A 12,371-nucleotide genomic window follows, 5' to 3' on the forward strand; every position below is an offset into this window, starting at 1 on the left:
GCTGCAGATAAAAGAAAAAAAGGGAAATAAAATGTGGTAGAGATACTAAGGGTGGAAGAAGGAGACTGAGCTACAAACACAAGGTGAGGTTAGGAAGAATAAAGTCTGATTCTTAGAAAGGTAAGTACCCGGTTTTACCCTTTGATCCCTGTGCACAGAACATGCTCTATTTTCTTGACTTTTCTTTTTAGTGGAGGTCTAAAGCCATCTCTCCTCACTGCTGTCATCCTATCTCCTTCACTTTACCTACCTGTCTTACCCTGCCCATTTATCTATTTCGGCTGCATTCCCTTCTCCGTTTCTTCTTCTGCTGTGTCCTTCTTTGTCAGCTTGTCTTCCTGCTTCTTCTCTCGTCTTGCTTTCTCTCACCCCATGACATAAACAGAAAGGAAGGCTTTGCTGTTCCAGGGAGATCTATGCTTCTTTAAACCCCCATCCCTCCCAATGGGGCTCTCAACTCAGCCTCTCTTTTCTAGATAGGGTTGATAAGCCATCAGCTAAGTGTGCACTTGCAGATGTGCGTCAAAGCACACTGCATCTTTTGAACTCCTTTGAATAGTGTTAGACAAATTCACTCCAGTGCTCTCACTTAAACATAAAGGGACAGTGGAGATGACAGAGGAATTACTTCAAGCCTGACTGGCAGTTCTCATTGTTTCTGTAAGGTTTCTGGATCGGTCATGGAAGGATTCATTTGGCTGAACGGGGCTGTGGCTATCACCTTGAACATCCTTGGAGCATGCTGCGCATACATAGAGCAACATCTTAACTCAATTTTGTGTGTGTATGTTACATGGCTTTATGGATGTGCTGTTAATCATTTAAAATAATTCCCTTCATTGCCTTATACCAGGACTGGCTATCCATCCATCCATCCACCCATCCATAGTTAGAACCTAACCCAACTGCCTATTTAATCCATTCATCCATCCATTAGTTTTCTATATTATGCAATGTACAAACGAAAGGAAAAGTAAGAATAAACTTTCATCAAATTAACTAATTCTGTCAATTTTCTTTAAGCTAAACATTTTTTTCAAACTCAGTCACAGAACTGTTTTTCATGGCTTTCATGTTTTTCAAGTTCATTTAAAGAACACTGAACAGACAAACAACCCTACCCACCGGCAGTCCTATGATTGGCCCGAGTGCTGATCATATGATTGCCCTTATGATCGGTTTACATTGGACAAATGCTACAAATATTTTTAGGGGGGTTTAAAATCGGGAAAAAAACAATGTTTTCAATAACCCTTACACACTGTTTATACTTCATACCTTTGTAATATGGTCCTATTTGGAATGTATTTGTTTTATTGAATGTGAAACTGGCAAGAACATTCTGGAACTGCTGGGATTTATTATATAACCACTAAACCTATAAACACTGTCTTTATTGTTGTCATTAAGCAAATCCTAGGAAATTACCAAGTATAATTATGAATGTTAATTTAGCAATAATAAACCGTTAGATGACAAAGCACACAAAATTGCTTATTGCAAATTGGTCTGTGCATTCACAGCAGTGGTAGGAAACTTTGTGTATGTGTCACACATGTATTCTACAGTCACACATGTATTCTACATGTGTGACTGTTTTTCCTATACTCACTGAAATGGCATGGATTCTGGTCCTTATGAGCGTCATGTCTGATCAATCTTGTGCTATTTCACATACAGTGCTTAACAAATTATCAGAACACCCAGTATAAAGTCTGTGTCACAGATGATCTTAATTACACAGCATAATTACCAAAATCACTGCTATCATGGTTTCTGTAGTGATTATTCCACCAGTAAACATCAGCTAATCAAAACTATGCTCCTAATGTTAAAATATAATTGCTGCTGTTATCCATAAATTTTCAAATGTAATGTTTTACAAAAGAGTTGAAAAAATAACTAGAATGTCATTAATTAAGATTAAGACGCAACATTTCAATTATTTACTTGCTGGACAAACAAAAATGTATGTTATGCTTGATTCATTTCTGACTTCTCAGAGAGAAGTCCAGTGTGCCGACTATTTGGGTCTAAAATGTGAATTCAGTTTGTTAGCTGTTCAATAAATACCAATAAAACAAGACAGCTTTCTGAAATATTTGTGTCTTTTTGTTGTTTTAATGACAAGTCGTCAAATAAATTTGTTAAGATCTGTAAAGTGGTAAGCAGTATGTGCTGCACTGACACTCGATCGAGCCAAAGTTTATATTGTGCTGGCTACTGTGCCAAATCTGTACTGTGTAATTTTTTTGTGCCTGCTCACTGTCTTCATATAGAGTATGTGTGTCTGCTTCCCATCATTCATTGTTTCTACTGGTCATGTCAATGCAGAAGCTTCCGAGACAGCATGTTTGCATTGCACCTTGCCAAACCATTCACGCACAGTACAAACCACAGGAAATAATGGTTTTCAGAGGGCAGCGGTGCTGATGCTGATGTTACATTTCGGGCCCTCTACAGGAACCTGGGCAAATATGGTGGGAACGCAGCTCTCGTGACAGTGTCAGGTCTCATTTGAGCTGTCACTACTGTCCCATAAAAAATTCACACTGACATCATGTGTGCAGTTACACAGTTTCAAAATTCACTAAAACCACCATATTGACTCAGACTAGTGGACATAAAATCCATCTAAATGGATATGGGCCAAACAGAGCCCTCAACTCATTACCACCAAAGGACTGACAAACACAAAACACCTTACAATACTCATCAAAAGACTCAAAAACAAAAAAACTTACACAAATCCACTACAAACTGTATCTGGGAACAATATGCTTATTTGCACACTCAGTCACATAGTTACTGAACACACATCTAAATTATACTATATTTGCAGATTTTGCATCTTGCACATCTTCGTCTTGTCTCGTCTACAATATCTTGACAATAACTTGAACCAAAGGAAAAAATGGAGTCAAGCTAAGTTCAATGAATATAACTTTTTAGGAAAATTTAAACAAGAGTTTGTGCTGGCCTTTAATTCACTAAAATCTAACTTCTATCCTTTTTTAAACCCTCATATAATTGTGAGTATTTTTCCGATATCAAGCAACATTTTAGACCCACTGCTATAAATGACTAAATTCAATTAACATTTCGCAGTTAAATATTTTTTACCTGTTGAAAACAGAACATTTTAGACATATGATCATTGGTATGGGTATTTATTGTAATAATTATCCATAATTAAGCCCGGAATGTTCAAACCGTTATATTAATAGGTAAGTAACCGTAAGTACTCTGTCCACTGACAAGGTCCAGCAAATCAAGCCAACTTGCATATTAAAAATGGATGGCTATAGAGTGGTTATTCGTTTTTTAGACGTGTATTTCAATAGAATGTTTTATATGCAATGTGCAGTTAATTGCCACTTTATTAGGTACATAATTATTAATAGCTTTAGGCCCCATTTTGCCTTTAAAACATCTTTAATTCAACAAGGTCTTGCTCAGAGACTGTTTTGAAAAGTGCTTTGTTGGATTAAGATCTTGTGACTGAAGCCCATTGGAGTACTGTGGCACTTTAGTCTGTTTAAAGCGGGCATCAGCAGGTGGGTACACTGTGCTCATAAAAAGATATATTCAGGTAGGCTGTGGTATTTAAATGATGCCCAGTTAGTATGATGGGGCGCCAAGAAATTATTCGCTACATCATTAAATCACCACCACTGGCAGCTTGAAAGGTTGATAGAAGGCATAACGGATCTATGCTTTCTTGTTGTTTTCGCCAAATTCTGACCTTACTACCTGAAGGTCACACTAGATATTGAGATTCATCACACTGGGCAAAGTTTTTCCAATCTTCTGTTGCCCACAAGATTGGAAAAACTTGAACTTTGAAGCAGTATCCCATCTACTTCAAGGTTCAAAAGGTTGTGCATTCAGAGAAGCTCTTCTGCGTACTTTGGCTGTAGCAAGTGGTTAGTGGAGTTACTGCTGGATTCCTATCGGCTCAAAGAAGTCTGTCCATTCTCCTCCGACCTCAGGCATCAACAAGGCATTTTGCTGCTCAGTGGACATTTTTCACCCGGCACACAATGCACCCGACCCCTATGGCGCCTCCTGCGGGTGGTGGGCCTGCGGGAGGATGGGCCCATGTCTCCTCTTCGGGCTGTGCCCGGCCGGGCCCCATGGACTAAGGCCCGGCCACCAGACGCTCGCCCTCGGGCACCCTCCCTGGCTCCAGGGCGGGGCCCCGGTAACCCAGGGTAAACTGTTCCCTCAATATTCTTTTCATAAGGGTCTTCTGAATCGCTCTTTGTCTGGTCCCTCACCCAGGACCAATTTGCCATGGGAGACCCTACCAGGGGGCAAAAGTCCCCAGACAACATAGCCCTTGGGATCCCTGGGACACACAAACCCCTCCACCACGATAAGGTAGCGATTCAAGGAGGAGCCTCCTGGGTGAGGTGTTCCAGGCATGTCCCACCGGGAGGAGGCCCCGGGGCAGACCCAGGACATGCTGGAGAGATTATATCTCTCGGCTGGCCTGGGAACGCCTTGGTATTCCCCAGGATAAGCTGGAGGAGGTGGCTGGGGAGAGGGAGGTCTGGGCCTCTTTGCTTAGGCTGCTGCCCCCGCGACCCGGCCTCGGATAAAGCGGATGAAGATGGATGGATGGATGGATGGATGGATGGATGGATGGACATTTTTCAGAGAATTCTCTACAAACCTCCAGGGTTTGTAGAGAGGTGTAGAAAGGTGGACAAGAATATACCTGCTGCTCAGTCTGTGGCTTTTTGTCTGACTCAGGGACCACGGCGTTGTTCTTTGTAGACATATTTTCCTCATTGCCTTGTTTAAACCGCCAAAAATGGTGGTTTAAATTTCGTGACTCACTGACGAACCATTTTGTGGCATGCAGTCTAACGACATCGTATTTTGGTGCCTGCTCGGATCACTTGGAACCTCAGGCGAGCAGGTACTAAAAAAGGTACCTGGTACCAGGCACTATGACCTAATGGAAAACCCTGAAAATGTGGCGAACCGTGCAAAGTCGATCTGAGTAGGTACTAATGGAAAACTGACTTTTGACCATGTCTACATGCCAAAATGCACTCAGTTGATGCTATGTGATTGGCTGATTAGACATTTTTGTTAATGGGCAGTTGAACAGGTGTACCTAATAAAGTGTCTGGTGAGTGACTACTCACCACTGGTTGTAGCTGTGTGCCGGGCATCATGGCGTTAGCGAGCTGCATCTGCTGGGCCAGCATGGCCATGTTTTTCTGTTGGATGAGGTTGTTTCTTCCATTGATCTCTAGCTGGGTCTTTAGGTGAGGAGGAGGATGCAGGTACTTACAGTTCTCTCTGGAACAGCGGCCCTGATGGGATGAGAGACGAAGAGAAAGGAGGAGACAAGGAGGGCAAAATCAAGGGAGGGGGGTGGGGAAGAAAGACACATGGGAAGTGGTGGATTAGAATCCTGTTCCCTTTAACCACAGCCTAATGTATAGAAGTAATGAGCCTTGAATTAAGTCGCTTCCCTCCTATTTAACCGGTGCCGACCTCACATCCTTGACATCTGGGCCTGCCACTCTTTTTGCCATAAAGCAGACCAATCAGTTCTGCAGAAGACGTAGGCTTACTACCTTCTCTATTTTCTCAAGGTCCCATTGGGAGACAAATTAGCTCCAAGAGCAGAGATAAAGAGGATTAACTGTCTATCTGCTCCTTCTAAGAGATTGCTTTACACAAAGCAAACATTAAACAAACACAATGTTGCCGTGTGTCTGTGATAAAAGGAACACTTCATTGTCTGGAAATTATTTTTTTGGTTTCATTTGTTTATTATTTGATCAAAATCATGAACTTTGTGATCATAATTTCGTCAATGCTGAAATAACATCTTTAAATTAAGTCTAATTTTAAAAGTAAAAACAATTGCGTTGAATTGATTCGGCATTGTTGGTCTAACCCCAAAGAAAATTTGTTTTGGGAATCTAAATTAGCAAAAGCTCCCCAGTCTCCTCCATCCTACCACCTAAGAAGCTGTTCAACTTGATGCTCGATGTTTTAAAAAGCCCTGTGAATCACCATTGATCTCCACTCAATTCAAACAAATGAGCCATGTGTCAATATGGGACATAATTTCAGTAAAGATGAGGCGGGAGAACTGATGTAGGATCGATACGTGATTGGAGACTCCTGTGACACGAAACATAAACACATTATGGCAATCTAATGCTGTATTATGCTACTATGCTAGAGACTGTGGTCTGTGTCTGTGCGGACTCACTGCTGTGGGTGCTTATATTCATTCTGCAGCCAGCAGCCCAAAGGGAGGAGAGAATGTAATTTACACTCTCATAATGCCTGCTCCACTGAACACTCCCCTGGCTAGGTGTAATATCTTAGATATCTCCACCTCTCTTTCACTCCCCCTTTCTTCCTCATTCTCTGCCTTTCACATCAATCCCCATACATCCTGAGCCCCGTGCTGATATTTGCTCTCCTCATCATGAATACAGAGCAGCGCAAGTACCGACGTACTGCTGTGATCTGTGTATATATTCATGTATGTGTGCAGCATTTGTACTACTCCTTGCCTTTGTCAGCTTCTCTCTCTGTCTTCTTCTTGTGCCTCAACCACCTCATCAAAATGCATCCTCAATCCATCTATTCCCATTACTGCTTTATGTAAAAAAAATTTCAGGGGGATTGGGAAACCAGCCCTGCGACAACTCCACAGTGTCCCCTCCCATGGGGAATTAAAGGTTGGCTGTCATGCGACTGCTTATCTCAGTGAGATTACCTGCTGCTCACTGTGGCCTACTATGACACCTTCCTTCACAGCCTAACACATACACTCTCCCACTCTGGCTTTATGCTTAACACCTCTCTTCTTTCTCCTCCTTTCACTTCCTGGTCTTGCTCTGTCTCTGCCTCTTTCCCATTTATTCTGCCTAGCTACAGCATGAAAGGTACTTTGCATTGGAGAGCAGCAGAATGTCAAGACTTCATCCAGCATTTTGATTGGCTAAAAGCTGTGAGGACTAGCATTCCTAGCCTGACCATTGGCCCAAAGGCCCACATTGACAATGCTCCAAGTCATCCCTCCCGGTTCATCCCTATGTGGCTGTAAACTATTGATCAGTGTTAATTGGTTAATGTCTTTTGATTTTCAGGGTACATTCCCTCTGGACTCAAGCATGTCAAATCCAGCCGTGTGTGTGTGTGTGTGTGTGTGTGTGTGTGTGTGTGTGTGTGTGTGTGTGTGTGTGTGTGTGTGTGTGTGTGTGTGTGTGCAATCAACTGTGACAATGCAGCCCCTCAATTACATAAATTACAGCTCTATCTGAGGGCTGTAATTTATTTAAGCTCTTTTTCAGCGGGGTTCCCTGCATCAGTTTTCAGTGGTCAAAGCTCAAAAGGTTTTAAACACTTACACATTTTAACAAGCCATACTGGGAATAAGCTGCAAAATAATTACTTCAAGAATAAGAAACTTTTGTAAAGGTTTTTAAAGAAGAAAAGGTTTAAGCTTCTGGTAAACAGGTGGTGGAAGTGCTTTTCTATGACGAGCAAGAATGTAGATGATCTCATGTTGCCAGTTTTTTATCGAAATATTTATATAAAAAACAACTACCTGACATTCTGGTGCTTTTAACTGGCACCACTCAATCGTTCACTGCAGTCAAACAGTGTTATTTTCAAAATAACATGGACAAAATTCTTAGGTTATGTTTTCGAAAAAGGTATTTTCTTTCTCGAAGATGAACAATATCAGCAAATTACGTGGATCCTGATAAAGACAGAATCTGAATTATCGTTTATTGGCTACATTCAGAAAGGTCAGCGCCCTAATATATTCATCCCCCTCTATTTTCACCAGCAGGGCCATTATCTATAGCAGCGTTGTTGTTCTCCAAACAATGCCATGCATGAGCCCGTGGTCCTTGCCAATCATTGTCTGTGATGTTAATGTTTTGGCTTCTCTCTTGTGCCTTTTCACCTGTCTGCCTGTCCTCCATGGAGACGTTAATATGCTAACAGACTACCAGCATCTGTCTCTCAAGCACTCTCCCTACTGTTCCATCTTCTTCTCCTCTCATCTTATTTTTGTCTCTTCTGTCTTTTTCCAATTCTTCAGGTCCAGTTCTCTGCAACTCCCTGCCCCATTCTTTCTTCTTAAGAATTAAGCAAGTTTCACACGTTTGGTTCACTCTCCAAATAATGGAGGTAGCTATTCCTCAAATCCAGATTCTAACACTTGAACCAATTTACCTTCCCAATATTTTAGTTGAAGCAAAGAATAGTTAAATGGTTAGCACTTTAAAGACAGGAAATCACTTTTCACTATTAAGGTGTATGGAGAATAGAGCAATCTGTTGTTAAAAATCACCTTAGCCTCATTAAACCAGATTTCTCCCATGTTTATTATAGTTCCACACATGCAGGTTATTCTGGTTCGGCACCCAGTACCAACTTTCCAGCTGGTCTCCAGCTTGACTATATAAAGGGGAGAAATCTCATTAGCTTTATCATGCACACCTGTCCGTTGAACCTCCCTGACACTGCCCCTTGAGCTCACAGTACCAAACCTCCCCTGCAGCTGAGCCAGCGACCGAACCTCCGCCACAGTAAGTAACAAGGAAGTCTTGGCCAAGATGTTCGACAGCTACACTGAGAGTTTCTGAAACCCACAGAGGCAATAAGTCATAAGTAATAATAAGTTATAAGTCAGTAGATAAACTGATTGATTTCCAGATTGTGAGTTTAACCCAGAAAATTGGAGTTTTGGTCGAGAGTGCAACATCCTCGACGTCTGGGCAACCACCTTCGGTTGCAAGGTGCAATCGGAATCCTTGTAGAAACTGCAGTTCCTCTCACACAGATTGGAAAATGTTTACAAATAATTGCTTACTAAAATGCTTGCTGACTTAATAAATACAACAAATTGTTACCAGATTCCAATCAATCTGCCCAAATGAGCAAAACTCGCCTGTGATGAGTCTCTTTCGAACAGTGGACTTAATTCATTTAAATGCAAGGTTCTGGTTATATTCCTATATAATAGCATGGCTGCCAAGTACCTATGTAGTTTCAGAGCAACAGAGACAGTCAGCAGACTGACTGTCTCTGTTGTTTTATCACCATCTTGACGTACCAAATTCTCTCTGAAAACGGCACATGACTGTGAGTCGTCATACACCAGGTCCCTAACTTTAACATGGCCATTTCAAGATCGCAAGTTTATTGCACACCGTTGTAATAATTCTGTGACTGAAGCCGGTACAAAGATTAACATATCAATTTGTGTCAGCATACAGTGATAGATAAGTGAGTGGATATAAAAAGATTTTATTCTGAAATCTTTAATCTTAAGGAGACCCTTGGTTGTGACTTGTGGGGCACAGAATTGGTAATTATCTGCTTTTTGTTTTTTCCTAATAAGTGTGTCATGTATTTATAAGAAGGAATAAAACAATTTAATTTCAGGAATTATACAAACTATTACTGCTGTAGTAGTAGTAGTAGTAGTAGTAGTAGTAGTAGTTGTTGTTGTTGTTGTTGTTGTTGTTGTATTATTAATACCACTATTCCATAGCAGTAATTACTGTCAATATGTTTTTTTTAACTGCTGCTTTATTTTGTCATCAAATGTAAGTGTATTTTTTGTCATGTCTCGCTCCCATCATCCCCTGGTTCTGAGGTTTCTTCCTGTTAAAGGGAAGATTTTTCTCCCCTTTGTTGCCAAGTGTTTGCTCAAAGTGAATCATTTGATCATTTTATTGTAGAGGATTTACCTTCAAATATAAAGTGTCTTGAGGCGACAGCTGTTGTGATTTGGCACTATATAAATAAAATTTAATTGAACTTAAAATGTATTATATACATAAAGGGATCAAGGGTCAAGACGCTGACCCACATGTTTACGAAGTCATCGAATCACTATTTTTGCGTACATGTAAATGTTTCGGGGCGCTGTGATCTGAAACTCGCAATGTCGGTCTTACTTGTTGCCTGCGGTGCTTTGACAGCTCTCTGAAAGATGTGCCTGAGGAATTCCAGTGAATAAAACCTGTGGCAGAACTCCTCTCAGAGATTGGCAACAGAGGCAAAGACAAGAACAGAAGAAGTAGAAGGCAGACAGTCAGAGAGAGCTACAGAAAAGCAAAAGGGAGTGAGACAGACAGAGACACAGATGCAGAGTGTGCTTTTCATATTAATATTAATCAAAGTGGTCTGTGCAAGTGATTTCGGCTGTGCCTTTGTTGGCATGTATCTACAGTATATCCTCCAAAGGGCTGAATGGCACATTGCTTTCCACAAAGTCCTTCTGCGCGTTCACTCCCGTAATCACACACTGATTCTGAATGATCTTTTAATCTACCCATCCAGAATGACTCATTCCAACTTAACCACACATAATCCAACAGCATCTGATCTTTTCCGCATTTTCACTCTGTCTCTCCTCTCGGTGTGCCTGAGCTCCCCTCAAACCACGGCTGCACAGTGAACACCGTGACCAGTGTGACAACTGTAGAGCTTAAGTCTGGACGGCCACCGTTCCAAGTCCCTTTGCATTATTAATTCTCTCTCAGTGGAACTGCCTTTCCCTCCTGCTCCCAAAGACATGCATCAATCAAGAAAGTGCCGTCTGGTTGAGGGCTGTGGTGAGAATACACAAGCTCACATGCACACGCAGACACGCACTCTGGGGCATGTGCTTTCCTGACCAAAGGGTCCTGTTGGCAAGCATACGTCAGACAAAATATGACATCAGATACGGTACAAAGAACAGCCTGTCTGAGGACTCAGAGTGCTGCCAGACAAGCCAATGTTGTTAGTACGCACACACATACACCCCGCGCACACAGACACACGTACACACTCTAAAACAGAATTTTTATTAAGCAATACAGCTCAGCTGCAAACCACTGGCAAATCAGGCAGTATGTTAGTAGGTAAACCCGATGAGAAACATGTTTTTCGGAGACAAAAAACATCCTGTTTTCATTGCCTTCCCTTTTTCCACCTCTCCCTGTTCCATAGCTAATACCAGCCGGCTATATAAGTCTCATTATCTCGATCCAATCATTTATTAAATCTGGAACACCCCAGGTGCATTAGTATATTAGCCTGGATCAGTTAATGACCTTAAAATCTCATTTAACTGGGCAGAGGGATAAGCCGTTGAGACAACGACAAAGATAGACGTGTGGACAAAAGAATCACAGACAATGATAGACGAGGTGACGCAACACACCTGGTAGAAACTAGTAATGGAACATTACAGCGGACGAATACCGCCGAACGTCACGGCTGACGTAGAATCCGAGGAAAGCTTTTAGCTGCAGTGCTCAATTAGCCAAAACACCAATTACATTGCCCAATAGCACACAGAGTGTTAGCATGTTTTGGGTGGACGTTGGTACAAAATCATTAGCACAGGAAGTTAATGACGGGGCAAAATCATTAGCCCCCGTGGCTAATGACAACACTCTGCTGCTGCTGAGCTGAACTGCTCTTGTGATCTATTACCATACACGACGGACACATCTAACTCAAGCAGCTCATGTCAAAGGAGCATTTGACATTTTGATTCTTTTATTACTGGCTATCATTCTCCTTTTTTAAAAAAAAATTAATATTATGCTCTGCATTAATCAGTCCTTTTTCAAGGTAAGATACAGAGAGAGCTCACAAATCCCAGTGCTTCTTTTATTTGCTCTGAATACACTGGCTAAATCACATCAATCAAAATATCAAAAAATAATGATAAAAGCCTAGAATTTGAATTTGGTAGGATTTTTTTGTTAAGATTGTCTGGATTTAATCGTGAAAAAAAACCCAGATCCCATGCAGGACAGATTTTGAAATTCTTTCCATTTTGCTGTGAGGAAATGAATGAAAGCCTCCAAACAGATGATCAAGAAACAGGTACTTGCTGAAATCACATGAAGTGGACAGAAATGTCTGAGGAATTACAGTGGCATTGCTATTTTACCACCAGTACTGACTTATTTCACAGTGGGCCACCCGACAACTAAAGGAGTGCACTGGAATTGGTTCAGAGAGTGTATACCATGTAATCATTAGACTCCCTTGAGGCCGGGTAAATGAGGATAAGGCATACCTTCTGTATCTGCTGCTGACCGGTCTGAAAGTGAACACCAGCATGGTTAAAAAAAGTCAGCATTAGCACCCAAGAAATAAAAAAAAGGATTAAATGAAACGTCAAAGTGACCAAGTCAGCAGCAGAGCCTTTTTTCATCTTTGCTCACTATGCTCCTTTACTAAAGTCACACAGCTCAGACTTCTTCATTTTATTTTTCACTTGCTTATAGGGCTGTTCGATATAACCATATATATCAGATGACGATATGAAAACGTCTATCGTTTCATTTTACGCTATCGTT

General features: G+C 41.4%; 1 protein-coding gene across 3 annotated transcripts in view; it reads right to left on the minus strand.

Moving 5' to 3' along the window:
* The window catches only part of LOC308401812 (muscleblind-like protein 1), a 68,333-nt gene that overhangs the window by 16,677 nt on the left and 39,285 nt on the right, over window positions 1–12,371 (minus strand). For all 3 annotated transcript variants that reach the window (XM_080890246.1, XM_080890247.1, XM_080890248.1), the window contains one exon: window positions 5,160–5,330. In XM_080890246.1, coding sequence (XP_080746372.1) covers window positions 5,160–5,330 — 171 coding nt within the window. The remainder of the gene's footprint in view (window positions 1–5,159; window positions 5,331–12,371) is intronic.

Source organism: Rhamphochromis sp. 'chilingali', assembly GCF_963969265.1.
Source record: "Rhamphochromis sp. 'chilingali' genome assembly, chromosome: 8".
Taxonomy (NCBI): Eukaryota; Metazoa; Chordata; class Actinopteri; order Cichliformes; family Cichlidae; genus Rhamphochromis; species Rhamphochromis sp. 'chilingali'.